The 15,101-nt window shown below is 35.6% G+C and overlaps 3 protein-coding genes across 5 annotated transcripts; all 3 read left to right on the top strand.

Moving 5' to 3' along the window:
- Nucleotides 1-1,263: 1,263 nt before the first annotated feature.
- LOC141643471 (uncharacterized) lies at nt 1,264-8,057 on the top strand. 3 transcript variants are annotated; one of them, XM_074452647.1, is made up of 10 exons: nt 1,264-1,400; nt 1,976-2,052; nt 2,695-2,796; nt 3,913-3,958; nt 4,038-4,113; nt 4,653-5,010; nt 5,864-6,107; nt 6,479-6,721; nt 6,822-6,941; nt 7,322-8,057. In XM_074452647.1, exons 2-10 carry the CDS (start codon nt 1,981-1,983, stop codon nt 7,768-7,770), a joined length of 1,710 nt encoding a protein of 569 aa, XP_074308748.1. In that variant the 5' UTR covers nt 1,264-1,400; nt 1,976-1,980; the 3' UTR covers nt 7,771-8,057. The 3 variants fall into 3 exon arrangements, with proteins under 3 accessions (XP_074308748.1, XP_074308750.1, XP_074308749.1); XM_074452649.1 differs by having other exon boundaries at nt 1,284-1,400; nt 7,325-8,057; XM_074452648.1 differs by lacking the exon at nt 1,264-1,400 and adding an exon at nt 1,595-1,685.
- A 743-nt stretch (nt 8,058-8,800) lies between these two features.
- On the top strand, nt 8,801-9,160 carry LOC141641701 (uncharacterized). The gene has a single exon (XM_074450353.1). It carries the CDS (start codon nt 8,801-8,803, stop codon nt 9,158-9,160), a length of 360 nt encoding a protein of 119 aa, XP_074306454.1.
- Nucleotides 9,161-10,715: 1,555 nt separating this feature from the next.
- Nucleotides 10,716-15,002, top strand: LOC141643473 (uncharacterized). The gene is made up of 3 exons (XM_074452653.1): nt 10,716-11,172; nt 11,856-11,985; nt 14,354-15,002. Exons 1-3 carry the CDS (start codon nt 10,813-10,815, stop codon nt 14,620-14,622), a joined length of 759 nt encoding a protein of 252 aa, XP_074308754.1. The 5' UTR covers nt 10,716-10,812; the 3' UTR covers nt 14,623-15,002.
- Nucleotides 15,003-15,101: the final 99 nt, after the last annotated feature.

Here is a 15,101-nt window from a genome sequence, read left to right on the forward strand (position 1 = left end):
TTAATTCAATTTGACTCGTTCTAAGTCGAAAAGACCCTACAGTACGTATTGTTGTGGACTTGTGGCATACTAGGTAGCACCAAAATATACATGGACACAGACATGACATGGACACGTGACACGACATCCCATGAAATTTAGTACACATGCCATTTTATTTTTGTAAATGTATTTGATATTAAATTTAAATAATTAAAGGTAAAATTTGACGACAACTATAGCTTATTCTCATTTCTCTTTCAAATTATCAGACACATTTAAGGCCCTGTTCTTTTGGACTGAAATTGTCTGAACTGAACTGAACTGAACTGAACTTAACTGAACTGAACTGAACTTAATGGAGCTGAACTGAACTGATCTGAACTGAACTGAACTGAAATAATAATAATAATAATAATAATAATAATAATAATAAAAATAATACCAATAATAATAATAAATATTATTATAATATTATTCATTAATAATAATAATATATTAATATAATCTAATAAGATATATAAAAAATAAAATATTAATATAATAATAAATATAGTAATAATAATAATATATTTGTAATATAAATGATAACATTATTAATAATAATATAATATATTTAATAATAATAACTAATAAATAATAATAATAATAATAATAATAGGTCTAATATAATAACTTATTAACATAATAATATTAAATATAATAATAATAATAATAATAATAAAAATAAATATGTGATTAAATATTAATAATAATGAGTATATTAATAAAATAATAAATATTAAATAATAACTTATTAATATAATAATATTAAATATAATAATAATAAATATGTTATGAATAATAAATAATAATAAATATATTAATAAAATAATAAATATAATATAATAATAATAATAATAAATGTATTAAATATAAATATAATAATATAAATAATACGAATTAATTATTAATAAATATAATAATAATATAATAAATATAAAAATAATATAATAATAACAATAACAATAACAATAGTAAATACATTAATATAAAAATAATAATGATATCAATAAGAATAATAATAGTAATGTTGAAATAAATCGAATCGAATCGAATCAATCGATTCGAATCGAATCGAATCAATCAATTGAATTGAGCTGAACTGAACTGAACTGAATTGAATGGAGCTGAACTGAACTTATTAGAACTGAAATTAAGTCCAAAAGAACAGGGCCTAAGAGTGTTTACGTATATCCGACACGGTATCGAGCATGAGACGACTAATTAGGAGGAGTGCTCGTCGAGGTGGCCTATTAGTTTGACTCCCTCTTTCCACTTTCTCTCCTCAATTCGGCTTCCAGAAACTTAACAAAATTAAGCTTGATATTTTGTGTTGAGTAAATACAAAGTCGAAAAGGTTTAGCACTTCAAATTACAAGGTACTATATTCTTCTCTCTCTCTGTTTAAGCATATATTTTACTGGTTGTTGATTTAACGCTTTTGTTTTTGTGGGTAGTTTCCAACTACTGTAAGCAATTTGCACAGTTATGCTGCTTAAATTTCACAATGGCACGGGGGCTTTCAACTTGCGCCCTACGACTATTGTCGACATATAGTAGACAATTACTCCGATTTAATCATCACCGGTTGAAGAATTGTGTGGTTGGCATTTCATCAAGCACTTTATGTGCATCCAGCGTGGGCGAAAGGGTTATAGTATAAGGTAGCCTTGAAAAAATATCGAAACTTTTAACTAAAAATTTCGAAATTTTCAAAAGTCAGCTGTGGCAAGCGCCCCTGCTAGCCCCCCAGTTGCTCCACCACTGTGTGCATCGCGCAATTTCTGTCTAGTTAACATCTTGCTGTTTAAATTAATGGTTGTGGAATAAATTCAACCAATTTGAGCTGTTAGGTGCCTCTTTTAGTAATCGGGTTTGTGTTGGACTATGCTGTCGAAATTTTGATGTATTTGGCTTCGTATAATGTCTTATTCTGCTAATTTTATTTGGTCAGCCATTATGAGAGAAGTTGTTACTATTCAACTTGGAGATTTCGCCAATTTCATTGGCTCACATTTCTGGAACTTTCAGGTATTTTTCGAGTTTTCAGTTGCACAGAATATTTGTTTCCCTGTAGTTCTGATGTTCTGTTAAATGGATTAAAGTGTTCTATCAGCAAATGCCATACCAAGGAAGTATATGTTTGCAGGGCATTTTTGATTGCTGATTTTGTGGCCATACTCGAGTTTGATAGCTGTCATTCACCCCCTCCATCGCTGTCTTTCGCGTGTATATTGTAATTTTTGCTTAGTGGGAGTGTTTTCTATTCTTCAACTATATCAGATTATCAGCTCATTGTCTGAAAATTACGATACATGATAGAGTTGTCATTATGCAAGAAGAGTACATTAGTTGGAAGTTGGCGTAAAATCCTCATTTTGTTATCAACGTAAGTATAAATTCATTCTAATGTAAATGGGGAGGATTTCTTATCTCTTGAGGCGCTGGAGACCCTGGAGTTATATTGTTGGTGTTGTTGCTGTATATTTGACTGTTACATATGGAATATCTGATTTAATGATTTCTACAAAAGCTATGTCATGTTCATCTTCTGTTTTTTTCCCTGCGTCCAACTACCAAGTAGTTTAGACAAATGTATATTGAGAAAAAAATGAGGAATTAAAAATCATGGTGTTGTGTGGTTTCAGTTCTAATATAGTTTCTTTCTAATAGGATGAATTACTTGGTTTGGTTGGTGATCCTGATACTGATCCCGTATTCAAGAATCATGGTTTAGACATGGATGTGCTGTACCGCAGTGGAGAAACTCAGGAGGTAAGATAAGTAGCTCGTTTTTCCATATCAGCTGGTTTAGAGGCTTTGGAGATGCTTACATACGGTCATAGCTTAGTGAGCTTTCTGCTTTTTGATCGTTTATGAATTTGCTGCTTTATACAAATTATTTTCCCTTGTATACTCCGTATTTAGTTATTTACAGAACTTTATTTCCCTGTATCACTGTATGCGTTAGGAATCTAGGATAGCACCTTCTCAAGTTTTTACTCAACTTTTAGCGGTTATTAATTTAGTTTAGATGTTCTTCTATCTCAGTGATAGTGGGGAAAGTGAGGTTTAGGTAGTGTGCTTATGACTTCTTTTTTGTTCTCCACGGTTTATGAGTGAACTTTTGTCGTCATTTGTTGCCTTCTATAAAGGGATTAACTAAGAATATGTGTGAGGGGGCCTAATATATCCCAGTACTTAAGCTCATACTAGAACCTGTCCAGATGACAAATTAATATTTACACTTTGATCATTTTGATGAGAAAGTAGATCAACATGCAAGGCCTAATATTGGTCGCATGTGGTTCTCCAACATGAGTATTGTTGATATTTCTTTTTTGTTGGATGTGGAAGCAAAAGGATGTTGTTGCTGTGTAGCTACGACTAGTTGTCTTCACATTTATGAACTGTTTATTGATCTAACCATTTGCTTAGTAAAGAAAGGGAAAGGGAGGGAGGGAGGGAGGATAGTGCAAAGGAGTTTTTCCTCCACATGTTGGAGGTATTATAACTTGGCATGTAATTGCGAAAATAGATCCCTCCACCTTTAATTATCTCCAACCCTTGCTAACTAAACAAGTTTGTCACCCTCCCTTTCTCTCCCATTCCCTCGTACAAATCCTTCCATCCAAACAAAGGGTAAGTGTTAACATGCACTGCTGAGTATTCATTCTCTTATTTCTTAAGTTCACTTGTCCACTTGTCGAAAGAAAACGTCAGTTATGTCATACTATTTACTCTGTGTTTGCTAGTCGGCATCAATGTTATTTTGCTAACCCTTCAGTAAGTTAACATATTGGGAATGTTTATCTGCTCTTGTTTGTAAGTTTGTTCATTTTATTCCAAGGAAGGTATATTAGTATATATCATGATTTTTATTGTTTGCAGGGTGCTCTTACATATACTCCGCGGTTAGTCTCTGTAAATTACCAGGGTACGTTTTTCCCCGCTCTCTCTTTTCTGCTGAAATTTTGTGTGGAGATCATGATACATATGCTTTGTGGTTTGAGCAGGAACCCTTGGATCAATGAGCTCAAGTGGGACATTGTATAATCAAATTCCAGAATTGTCGCCGTCTGTTGCCACCTGGTATGGCTGGCCTTCTTTCTTTGCAATTTGAAATGCTGTCTAGTAATGCCTTCTGAGGAGTCACATTTTTAGATTTTGTAGAAATGTGGAATCTCATCATAAATATGTCTTTAGACTCTGAGAGCGATAAGCACTCAACGTATCCATTCATGAAATCAATTGCAAATATTAGTTTTTGCTTACATTAGAGAATTGGTGTTATTGGTTTGATTTTAAATTATGATTACTTTGCAGGAGTTTGCTGTTTTTATTTGCTTGATTGCTAAGAATTTAGGCAGGACAAATAAACGAATTAAAGGACAGGAAAATATAATCTGTGGCTCTGTGTTATGTATATGTTAGGACAAAAATACTGCTAACGACATTAAAATGACTCTTGTCCTTGTAAACCCTGTCTTTATAATATCATGCTGTTATGACTGAGCATATTGACTTACCTACTAATAGATCTCCGTTTTCACTTTTCAGAGTTTCAACTATATTTTTTTGTGCTTTTTTGTTTCATGCATAAGAACTAAGCTCGTAAGTTCAACTTGCAGGAGAGGGAGTCTTTCTGTCCAACATTCTCAGCGTCAGAGACGAAACTTATTCTTGCAACGTTTGTACGATGAAGAGAAAATTCAACCGAGTGGTGTGGAAAATGGACACGCTGATTCCCAGAATGATAATCAAGACAAGAATATTGTAGAATCTTTGGAAAATGATGTCCATTTCTGGACAGATTTTTCAAAAGTTCATTATCATCCACAGAGTATATATGAAGTAAGTGGATTATGGATGGATGGTCAGGAATTTAATAACTATGGTGCTGGAAAAGATGTTTTTTCTGAAGGTTTTCGAGGCGAGGAGATGAATGAAAGGCTTCGGTTTTTTCTAGAAGAGTGTGACCATATACAGGTATCACCTAAAACCTATAGAAGTTTAATTGGGACTCCGAGCTCCTATTTATTATATTGATGGACCATCTTTTTTGTCACTTGACATCACCCTGGTCATATTAGGCTATTAATCTAGTGGCAGTTTAGCCACCACTAGAATTTTGTTGTATCAGACTAACTTCTCGTAGCATCTTGCTTGCTGAATTGAAGAAAAGATGAAAAACAATGCTATTTGATTCTTCACGAGACTGTCTCTCTGCTTACTAGGGGCTATAATTTGTATATTTGGTTGTTATCCTGTAATGATGGGATTGGTCTTCTCTACTGTTTCCAAGAGATGTATTTGGTCCACGATTATATTTGAGTGGCCAAGATTTTATGCATGAGTTCAAAGAATCCAATTAATTAATTTACTTTATTTTGATTGCTTATTAGTAACCAATGAAGTAATTTCGTGTGATAAAATTAATTTCGTACATATGACACACTTGCACACCTTCTCCATTGATTCCTATGAGCCAAATACCCTATTTTTTGTTCTGGACTTCTGGATTATGATGGAATAAAGCAAGGTTGCATACATCCTCCCCAACCACACCGCATCCCCACCACTAGACTTGCGGGTGCTCTAGGCATTGGGGTATATGTTGTTGTAGCACAGTTGAACAACACCATCAACTCAAGAGATTGTATTTGTAATCTTTGGTATTTCTACTGTTAGGACTGTTGGTTTCTCTTTTATGAAAATTAGTGTAAAAACTCGCATAACAGTTTTGTAATATATGGTGTTTCTACTGTTATAATCATATATTTGTGAGCTCTTTTGCATTGTTGCTATTTGACCGTATTAACTGTTTGGGCATTATATACAGGGAATTCAATTTTTAGTTGATGATTCAGGAGGTTTTTCTAGCGTGGCGGAGAATTTTCTGCAGAACATTGCAGATGAATATACAAATACTCCTGTAATGCTTTACACTGTCCGGGATCCTAGGTCTCATATGGGCAGTACAAGCCGGAAAAGGAACATCTCCAGGGATCTTCACGATGCCGTTTCTTTTGCAAGATTATCTCCCTTTTGCAAATTGATCATACCAGTTGGTTTACCCTCACTGGGTAAGTGTTGATTCCTTTCATTAGGGAAACACCAAGAATCGGTATTCGGTACTAACGACTGTCTACGTAACACATTACCCACTGCCTCAGACTCTTTCAAATGGTGGGTTAGGGGGGGAGCCAATATATGCAATAATAAAATTCCATCAAAATTTCCACTAAATGACTAAAATACTTGCCTACTTCATACTGCAGTAAACACTAATGCACTCACGTGACTCACCTCACTTTAGTAAGTGATTTTGCTTTATTTAATCATAACACAAAAGCTAAAATAAATGAGTTTTTGGTTCCAGTGAAATTAAAACAAAGTATTAATCATTGAATGATCTCGAAAAATGCCATCTTAGTTTTCATGCTCTTTTTTGCAGGCAAAGCCTCCTCTTATCTGCATGTTAATGATGCAAAGCCTTATCATTGCAGTGCAGTGTATGCTGCTGCATTGCATTCTCTTAGTCTTCCTTTCCGCATGGATTTGCCAGGACCTGCTTCAATATCAAGCGGTACTTATGGTGCTTTGAATATCAACGAAATTGTGCAAACTCTATCTGGCCAAAATCGACAGAATATGGTGACCATATTAGATGCTGCAGTTCCAGCACCTTATTTGACTGGTATTTTGTTAGATCATTTGTTCTAGCATAGCCTTTTACATATTGAATTCCCTTATGCTCTTTTTCTACACACTAATATTGCTTATGTTTCTGGACTCAGGGAAGCCGTCTGAAGAACCTATACTTAGCAATTTGCAGTCTTTGACTCCAGAAGTATCAGAAGGTGCAGAAGACCCGCAGTCCGTGGAAACATTGGTGGTAAATGGAGCTCTTCGATCAGGTACTTTAGATCTGCACATGGTTTCTGCTGTCGACGAAACATATTTATATCTTCAACTCTCACATCTCTCTAGTGTTAGAAAAAAATTACCCGTATGCATGCCTGCATATAGTGAAAGCATAAATTAGCTCACATTTTTATGAAAATGTGTGGTGAAAAATAAAGGCAAAAGAGACTAGTTTGTTCTATTTCATGGTCTGGCATGGTATAGTCCACTAGTCCAGTATACGAACTGCATAATGTATAACGTACAAACTGTAAAGATTATCCGATTGCCAGCTGTGGACCTCCAATGGCAGGATCATATGCTTTCTGTGTTTTTTGTTGTTGCTGTTATTCTTTGCATAATCATCTGATTCTTACCTTATTATCTTACCCAGAAGGACATCGAGCATCTGTCTCTGAAGTGCAACAGGCTATTTCCGCTGCTTACGGACAGGCGGTGCTGAGGCCTAGATTCTGTCACCTCTCTGTGGCAACTTGCCCTCTCCCAATTCCCTTACCATTCCCTACCATATTCTCTGATACTGTCAGCCAAAGTGGTCAACTTCTTGGTACTCCCAATCCAAGTTGTGTACTGAAAGGATCGCTTGATGTCCATTCGATCCCAATGGCTGCAAGACTCCGTTCTAGCAGTGCTGTCTTACCGTTTTTGTCAAACAGGCTGGAAAACCTTCGTAAACTTGGTATCCAACAAGGAGCTATTGGTGGAGAGTTATTAAAGACTTGGGGTTTTGGAAGGGAAGAAGTGGAGGAAATGGGAGAGACCGTCTCTAAAATGGTGAGGGCACTTGATCCTTATTCCGATACTTCTTCAGATTCAGATTAAGTACTGAACTTCAGAAGATACGGTCGTACACAATTGCTGTTATAGGTAGTTGAGTTTGCCTCACTTTCAATGAGCTAGACAGTCTCATGAGAAACAACTTTTAGGTTTTAGCCGGTAAAATGGGCATCCAAGTTTTTGATCTGTGGTAGTCCTTTTTCTCTCTTGCAGCATTTAGTTTAATCTAGATTAGGTTTTGGAGGTGTAAAAAAAATAAAAAAAATTAGTCTGGTGTATCTATTGTGACTTTTCATGCTTGTTTTATTCAAAGAAACGACAATTTAACTTTATAACTTAAATTCACTAGTGGTGTCGACCGGGGGTTAAAATTGTTAAAGTTGTTCTTGCTAAGTCTCCGGAAAATCACCAAGTTACTTGCCCAACCATTCAAAAAGAATTAATTAAATGTTGTGCCCATGAGACTACTAAGCTTATTATTGAGGATCTAAATGGTGATTACTTTGGTCTATTAGCCGATGAGTCTAGTGACGTGTCTCATAAGGAAGAATTAGCTATTGTTTGCGTTATGTTAATAAAGATGGTAAACTTTGTGAAAGATTTCTTGGGATTGTGCATGTGAAAATACAACTAGTTTGACACTTTTTGAGAAAATAAAGAAACTACTTGATGGCCACTCATTAAGTATGTCAAACATCCGTGGTCAAGGCTATGATGGAGCTAGTAACATGAGAGGTGAGCTTAATGGTTTGCAAAGTTTGATAATGAGGGACAATCCGTGTGCATATTATGTTCATTGTTTTGCGCACCAACTTCAATTGACATTAGTGGCGGTGGCTAAAGAAAACAAAGATTGTGACAAAAATTTTCAACATCTTGGAATTATATTGTGCTTAATAATATTGGATATTCTTGTAAACGTTTGGAGATGGTTAGGGATATTCAAGCGGATAAGGTTTTGGAGGCATTAGCATCGGGTGAATTTGAAAGTGGTAAGGGATTGAATCAAGAACTTGGTTTAAGTAGACCGGGGGAGACTCGGTGAGGATCTCATTTTAAATCAATTGTGAGAGTCATGTCTTTATATGGCACACTTATTAGAGTTTTTGAGATAATTAGTAAAGGGGCTAAATCCGTTGATGATCGTGCTAAAGCCGAAATTGGGATAGATCACCTTGAATCTTTTGAGTTTGTTTTCATGTTACATTTAATGAAAGTGGTGTATGGATACACTAATTCTTTGTGTGAAGCAATACAAAGGAAAGATCAAGACATTGTTAATGCCATGACTATTCTTGATTTAACTAAGGAGCATTTGACAAAGTTTAGGAATGGTGGATGGGATCAATTTCTTCAAACGGTTTCTAACTTTTGTGCAAAACATAATATTGAAGTCCTGAATATGGATGATTTTTATGCTCCTCCGGGAAGATGAAGACGTCGCCTTGTCAACGAGCTTAACCTACAACGATTTCGAATTGACATGTTTATAGGTGTTTTGGATAAACAAGTCCATGAACTACATAGCCGATTTGATGTAAGAAGCATGGAGATGCTAATGTGTATAGCTAGTTTTAGTCCCGCCGACGTCTTTGCTTCTTTCGATAAGGACAAATTGGTTAGACTTGCAAAGTTATATCCCAATGAGTTTAATGATACCGAGATAACACTACTTGAGTTTGAACTTGATATTTTTGAAAGTGATATGCTAAGGGATTCAAGATTTCATCTTATCAAGAGCCTTGGTGAGCTTTCAATTATGCTTGTTGAGACAAAGAAACATATTTCATATTCACGTGTTTATTTGTTATTGAAGCTTGTATTTGATACTTCCGGTGACAACGGCAAGTGTGGAAAGAGTTTTCTCCTACATGAAGTATGTGAAGAATTATTTGCGAAATAGTATGAGCGATGAACTATTAGATAGTTGTTTAGTGACTTATATTGAGAGAGATTTTTTTTCACAAGTGAGTGATGTTATTAGGCGTTTTCAACATATGAATCCTCGTCGGATGGCTTTAGATTTTTCCTTTGTAATTTACTATGTATTGTTATGACATCTCTGTTTACTACTCTTCATGAAGCAATGTGAAATGATTGTTATGACATCTCTGTTTTTCGACAAGCTATTGTCCTCATGTAGGTGAGATTATTAGTCAGACTCATTAAAGTCTTAAGACTCTGTCATATCACTAACTTACTTTTATTATTTTTATATTGCCCAGACTCATCTTAGACTCTATACATTATCGGATTCATCTCGGACTCTATTTTTCCATTTCACTTCTTCTTTTTACAAACTTAAAAAAACAAAAAAAGAACAAAAAGAAATGACATATGAGATTCACTCATTGGATAATTTCCTTTAAAAGTGGGGTTAAGACTCACCCAAAATCTTAAATTGAGTCTTGGATTTCCAAGACTCAACTTTAAGACTTAGGTAGATTATTTGTAGTCTTGAGTGAGTCTTGTCTTAAGACTTACCAAAGTCTTATCTCAAGACTACCAATAATCTTACCCTAATCATCCCCAATATAGTTACAAGTCGATTTGATATTATAAGGTCGATTTACGTAAATAATCACGAGAGTAAGAACTATAAAAAGCTATCGTTCCCTCGAATGTATTTTGCATTGTACTATGTTTTTTAAACAATCATATCTGTAAAACAAAGCACCATATTCTGTAAATCGGTTAACCTATTCGTCAAAATGAAGTATCATGTTCATAGACGAAGTCACGAGTTCAACATGCACAATTTGTTTTCATATCGTAGTTCACGTATAAACATTTCATTTTTTTTCAAATCATCATTTTCTTCACCTCGTAAACATAAATTATGATCAATTAACCATTTGCTAGTATTTGAATCCTTTTATAAAAAATGCCAAAATTTCTATCCCTATTATCATCATCACATTATCATTTGCTAATATTTGGATCCGTTTTATAGATAAGACAGATAATCCGTCTTTCCAAATAGACAAAGCTAGACCCCCCAATTCCACAAGGCCCCAATATCAAACCCTGGTTAAACCCTAATCAATAATCATCAACCTTCCCTCTCTCCTCGAAAACAAAACAAGAATGAATCAACTGTACCGCACCACCGTGCACAGGCTAGCCTACGCGGCGTCGTTATCCAGAAACTACCACACTATCCAGGCCATACCGAGGGAAGTAACGGGGCCCCGAGTTGCGGCCCGAGAAAGGGCCCAAGGTCGCATCCCAGCCGTCGTTTTCACCCATCCTTCTTCTTCATCTTCCCCCGCCGGATCTTCCGAAGTTTCTAGAAAACAGTTGTTGACTACTGAGAAAAAGCAGATTCAATCGTTGATCAAGACTGTGGGACCCGACTTTTTTTGCTCTACTACTTTCAAGCTTCAAATTCGGGCCGGGTCCGGATCTTCTGTTCTTCTTCATTCTGGAAATGTTCTTCCTATTAAGGTCATTTTCGTCTTTTTAATTAGGTTTTGGTTGATTTTGTGTTGATTAATTGTGTTTTTGTTATTTTTGAAAATGTGATGCCTAATGTTGCGATAATGATTGATGAATGTTGTATAGTCTTCGTAATCGGTTTGTAAGCGGTATTGGCTGCATTTAGCGAGGTTAGATTGAGGACACTGTTGATAATTGATACCGTGATGGTGATAGAAACCGAGATTTAATACTATGTACTTAATTTAAAATGTCGGCCGCAATACAAAGGTTCTCAATTTACAGTGTTGTTTGAAGGCGATATTGATTGCTTTTAGCGAGATTAGGCTGTAAGATTTAATGCTTTGGCATTGTGTGCAGTGTTGGTGTGTTGGTAATGACTTGGTGTCATGAGTGACTCATGACCTAGAGGACACTGACGACAGTTGATACGGTGATTGTTATCAAAACTGAGATTTAATTCTGTGAGTACAGTGTCTGTGCGGTTAAATGATAATGACGTACATTTTCATTTTCTTGGTTTTTGTTGGCACATTATATTTGTAAAATGACTAAAATTGAGTAGTTAAAGCTTGACCAGACATGTGAGTATGAGAAACTGAGTATATTAGTATAGACTAGTTTTTTTGAGTATTAGGGTTTCACGGAGTTAGGGTTGATTATTGAAAGGTGTTTGTTATTTGTTGGATTAGTTGCATAGAGATGCCGAGACAGGAAAGGTGTTGAATTTGGTGTTTGCTTGGGCCGACGAGGGATCACATTTAGAGGTTAATGTTCCCGTTGTTATCAAGGGTGCAGATTCTTGTCCTGGGCTTCAGAAAGGTTCGTATTGTCGTCCTGTTTATAAGTTCAAATGAATAATGTTGCATTATACTCAAGATGTGATGATGTTATGTACTTTTGCATTTTTTTTTCTCTTTGTGGTATGTGTGGTTGGCTTGAGATTTGTACTTCTCTTTATTGCTGCTTCTACTATTTCAGGAAGTAGACAAGGTAGGCAAGAGTTTATTTTTGCCTAAATTTTTTATTCAAACCACTCCAGAGTTGAGGATTCCTTGACAATTTAACAAGTTTCTAGTACATTTAATGACTTTAAATAGCTTGCAGTATTGCAGACACCTAGCATCCCAAATATTCTTCTACATGTTGAAAGAACACTTTTGTTAAATTGAGATTGCAACAATGTAAAGAAAACAAGGATGGAAGCATTTCGGCTGCCTTTGAAACATTTTGTCCATTTCCAAGGCCTATATCCTTAAGGACTTAAACTATTTAACATTTTGGAGTGATTCTAGCTAGAAACTTCAAGATTTTACCTTTCCAAACAACGGCCACACTTCAAAAATGATAAGTAACGAAAGAGGTATGGGTGTCTGCAAACAAAAAGACTTGCTGAGTAATTAGAGTAAGGAGGATATTCTCCCACCATAAAAACACTTGTACCTCGAACCACAAAGGAAATATATTGCTTAGTACGCTAGACAACTTTTTGCAATTGTTTTCAACTCGTGCATATTTTATATTATTTTTCAATTTTGGGAGTGTGATCACTTTTTTGGTGTAGCTCACGACTTCGTATAAGTTAAATGTCCGAGTTGTATCACCAAAAAAAGTTTGTAATTCAGGAGATATGGCTATGTTATTAAACCGCGGTATCAGTCATGATTGTGGTAATGCTCGCGAATTGTGGTTGCGTACAATAATCACTGGTGCGTCCAATGTGACTGTATATAATGGCTTATTTTATATAGGTCATATAAGTCGTGTCGGTCTAGTATCGGCCAAGCATCGGTCTAATGTCGGCCATGTCAGTTAAACATCCAGCCATGTCAGTTAAAAATCAGCCATATATGTCGAATATCGGCTGTTTTTGGTAACCCTTTATATATCGGTAAATATCAGAATGTTGAAAATCCTTTACATATCGGCCGATGTCGATTTCATACCATGGATATGGCTACAAAAGGTTGACCTTTTAGTCAGACAATGATTATAATGCCACCCAAAATGCTTTTAAGATCATTTTCTGTATATAAGGTTTGTGGACTTGTGGGATAACGTTGGATAGCATTTTTTCCATTAAACCCCACTTTCTAAATCTCCGGTCACAAAGAATTAAATATGGGGCTGGGTGGAAAAATTGGAGGGAGTGTTTAGTTCTGTCGATGGAGGCGACAAGCTCAAAGGCGTTAGAGACGATTGTTCAGCTCAACGTCATATGAAGTAATCTAAAACACAATATAAGTGTCCTAATCAGTAATCATAGGGCATTTTTTGGTGCAAAATGTCGGTTTTTTCTGAAAAACTTACTACACAAAGGCATCCTCAAAGCACTATTGAGTATTGACATTTGAAAAAGTGTGTTCATGGCGAGTGTTGGCTTTCTCACATACTGCAAAAGTGCCTTCAACCATGACTTGGTGCATTGAAATCTACATGACTTGGTGGTTGGTGCATTAAAATTTATATGATCAACAGTTCAATATGACTATTCATGCCAGGCAGCCCTAAAACTACAAGTCGTTTAGGGTAAAGTCTTGGTTTGTTGTGCAGTGTGCATGATATTTGAAAGTTCATGGGTAAACTATGTTGAAGACTTAATAACAAATATGTACTCTGTAATATGTAGTACTAGATAGTACCCACCTCATGTTTGAAATATCTGTTTCATCAACAATTCTGCATGACAATTAATGCTAGTTGGCCGTATTACCATAAGTCATTTGGCATGAAGGCTTGACTCATGCATGATATCTGACAAGTGTTCATGGGATGACTTTGGTGCATCTCTTGATCAATTTGCGGGGTGAGATAAGAGAGCTTCATCTTACCCCTATTTTTGCATTTGTTCTGTTTGACTGACCAATAACTATTTAGTTCGAAACCCCTTTTGCGACTTGCAAGAATGATTAACTCTTGAAGAATACTCTGACAATTTTGATACTTGTATTATGATGAGGATAGGGGATCGTAATATTTTCAAATTCTGAGTTCCTACTACCTCTGTTGAAATGACCGACTTATTTGGTTGTGGAAGGAGCTACAGACTTACCTACTTCCTGGCTGTCTTTCTTTTTTCTTAGTTTTCTCTCTGTTAAAAATCGCCATTTGAACTGGAGTTGTTCACTCTGCTTATTTTCTTTTAGTCTCGTTTGGACGTTAAATAGGTGTTGTTCCTTGTGCAAAACAGGGGGACAGTTGTATACAATCAGAAAGAACTTGAAATATCGTTGTCCAGCAGAGTCTATCCCACAAAAGATAGAGGTGGACATAAGCAATTTGGACATCGGGGACCGAATCTTATTAAAGGATATTCAAGTTGATCCTTCATTAAAGCTATTGAGTGGGAATAACACAAAACCCGTCTGCAAGATCATAGCTTTAGAAGGGGAGAAAGCAAAACCCGTCTGCAAGTCCGTAGCTTCAGAAGAAGAGAAAGCGAAACCAGTTGAAACTTGAGCTCTTACAGCAAGAGGCATCTTCCATAGTCTTTGTAACTGTAGACGTAGTTCTATGACAATCGATGAAAGCAGCTTGAAATTCATTGATTTCGAAAAGATGGTTTGCTTTAGTAGCCGACTTTTACTGCCCCCAACCGGTCCAAAAAAGAAAATAAATGAATAGAAATGGCAGAATACAAGTAACTGTAAAAGGGGATGCGTATTTGTAGGCTTTTCGAGTTTATTGGTATTCCACTATCAGTGGTAAGCTTTCTCCAGTGACTTGAGGAGATGTCAAATGCTGTAATGTGGTCGTCTGTTTGTTCTTTAGCTATTTTGTGGTTCTGATGAATTATTTTGTCAATTATTATCTAAAAGGCCAAATCGAATCTTTTGTGAGTTGGTTCTGTCCTATCTATTTCCCAGAAAAGTGGAAAATAATGCTCTTTTTTTTTTTTTTTTTTTTTTTACTTTTTAGTATTCCATCAGTAAACCCAG

This window comes from Silene latifolia, chromosome 2 (genome assembly GCF_048544455.1).
Source record: "Silene latifolia isolate original U9 population chromosome 2, ASM4854445v1, whole genome shotgun sequence".
Taxonomy (NCBI): domain Eukaryota; kingdom Viridiplantae; phylum Streptophyta; class Magnoliopsida; order Caryophyllales; family Caryophyllaceae; genus Silene; species Silene latifolia.

What these genes read in the sequence shown, in the direction of transcription:
- LOC141643471 (XM_074452647.1), top strand. Translation starts at nt 1,981, where the DNA reads ATGAGAGAAGTTGTTACTATTCAACTTGGAGATTTCGCCAATTTCATT. An exon ending in AAGAGTGTGACCATATACAG is followed by an intron (nt 5,011 to 5,863) that starts GTATCACCTAAA and finishes CATTATATACAG; the next exon opens with GGAATTCAATTTTTAGTTGA. An exon ending in TCCAGCACCTTATTTGACTG is followed by an intron (nt 6,722 to 6,821) that starts GTATTTTGTTAG and finishes TTCTGGACTCAG; the next exon opens with GGAAGCCGTCTGAAGAACCT.
- LOC141641701 (XM_074450353.1), top strand. Translation starts at nt 8,801, where the DNA reads ATGTCTTTATATGGCACACTTATTAGAGTTTTTGAGATAATTAGTAAA.
- LOC141643473 (XM_074452653.1), top strand. Translation starts at nt 10,813, where the DNA reads ATGAATCAACTGTACCGCACCACCGTGCACAGGCTAGCCTACGCGGCG. An exon ending in GAAATGTTCTTCCTATTAAG is followed by an intron (nt 11,173 to 11,855) that starts GTCATTTTCGTC and finishes TTGTTGGATTAG; the next exon opens with TTGCATAGAGATGCCGAGAC. An exon ending in TTGTCCTGGGCTTCAGAAAG is followed by an intron (nt 11,986 to 14,353) that starts GTTCGTATTGTC and finishes TGTGCAAAACAG; the next exon opens with GGGGACAGTTGTATACAATC.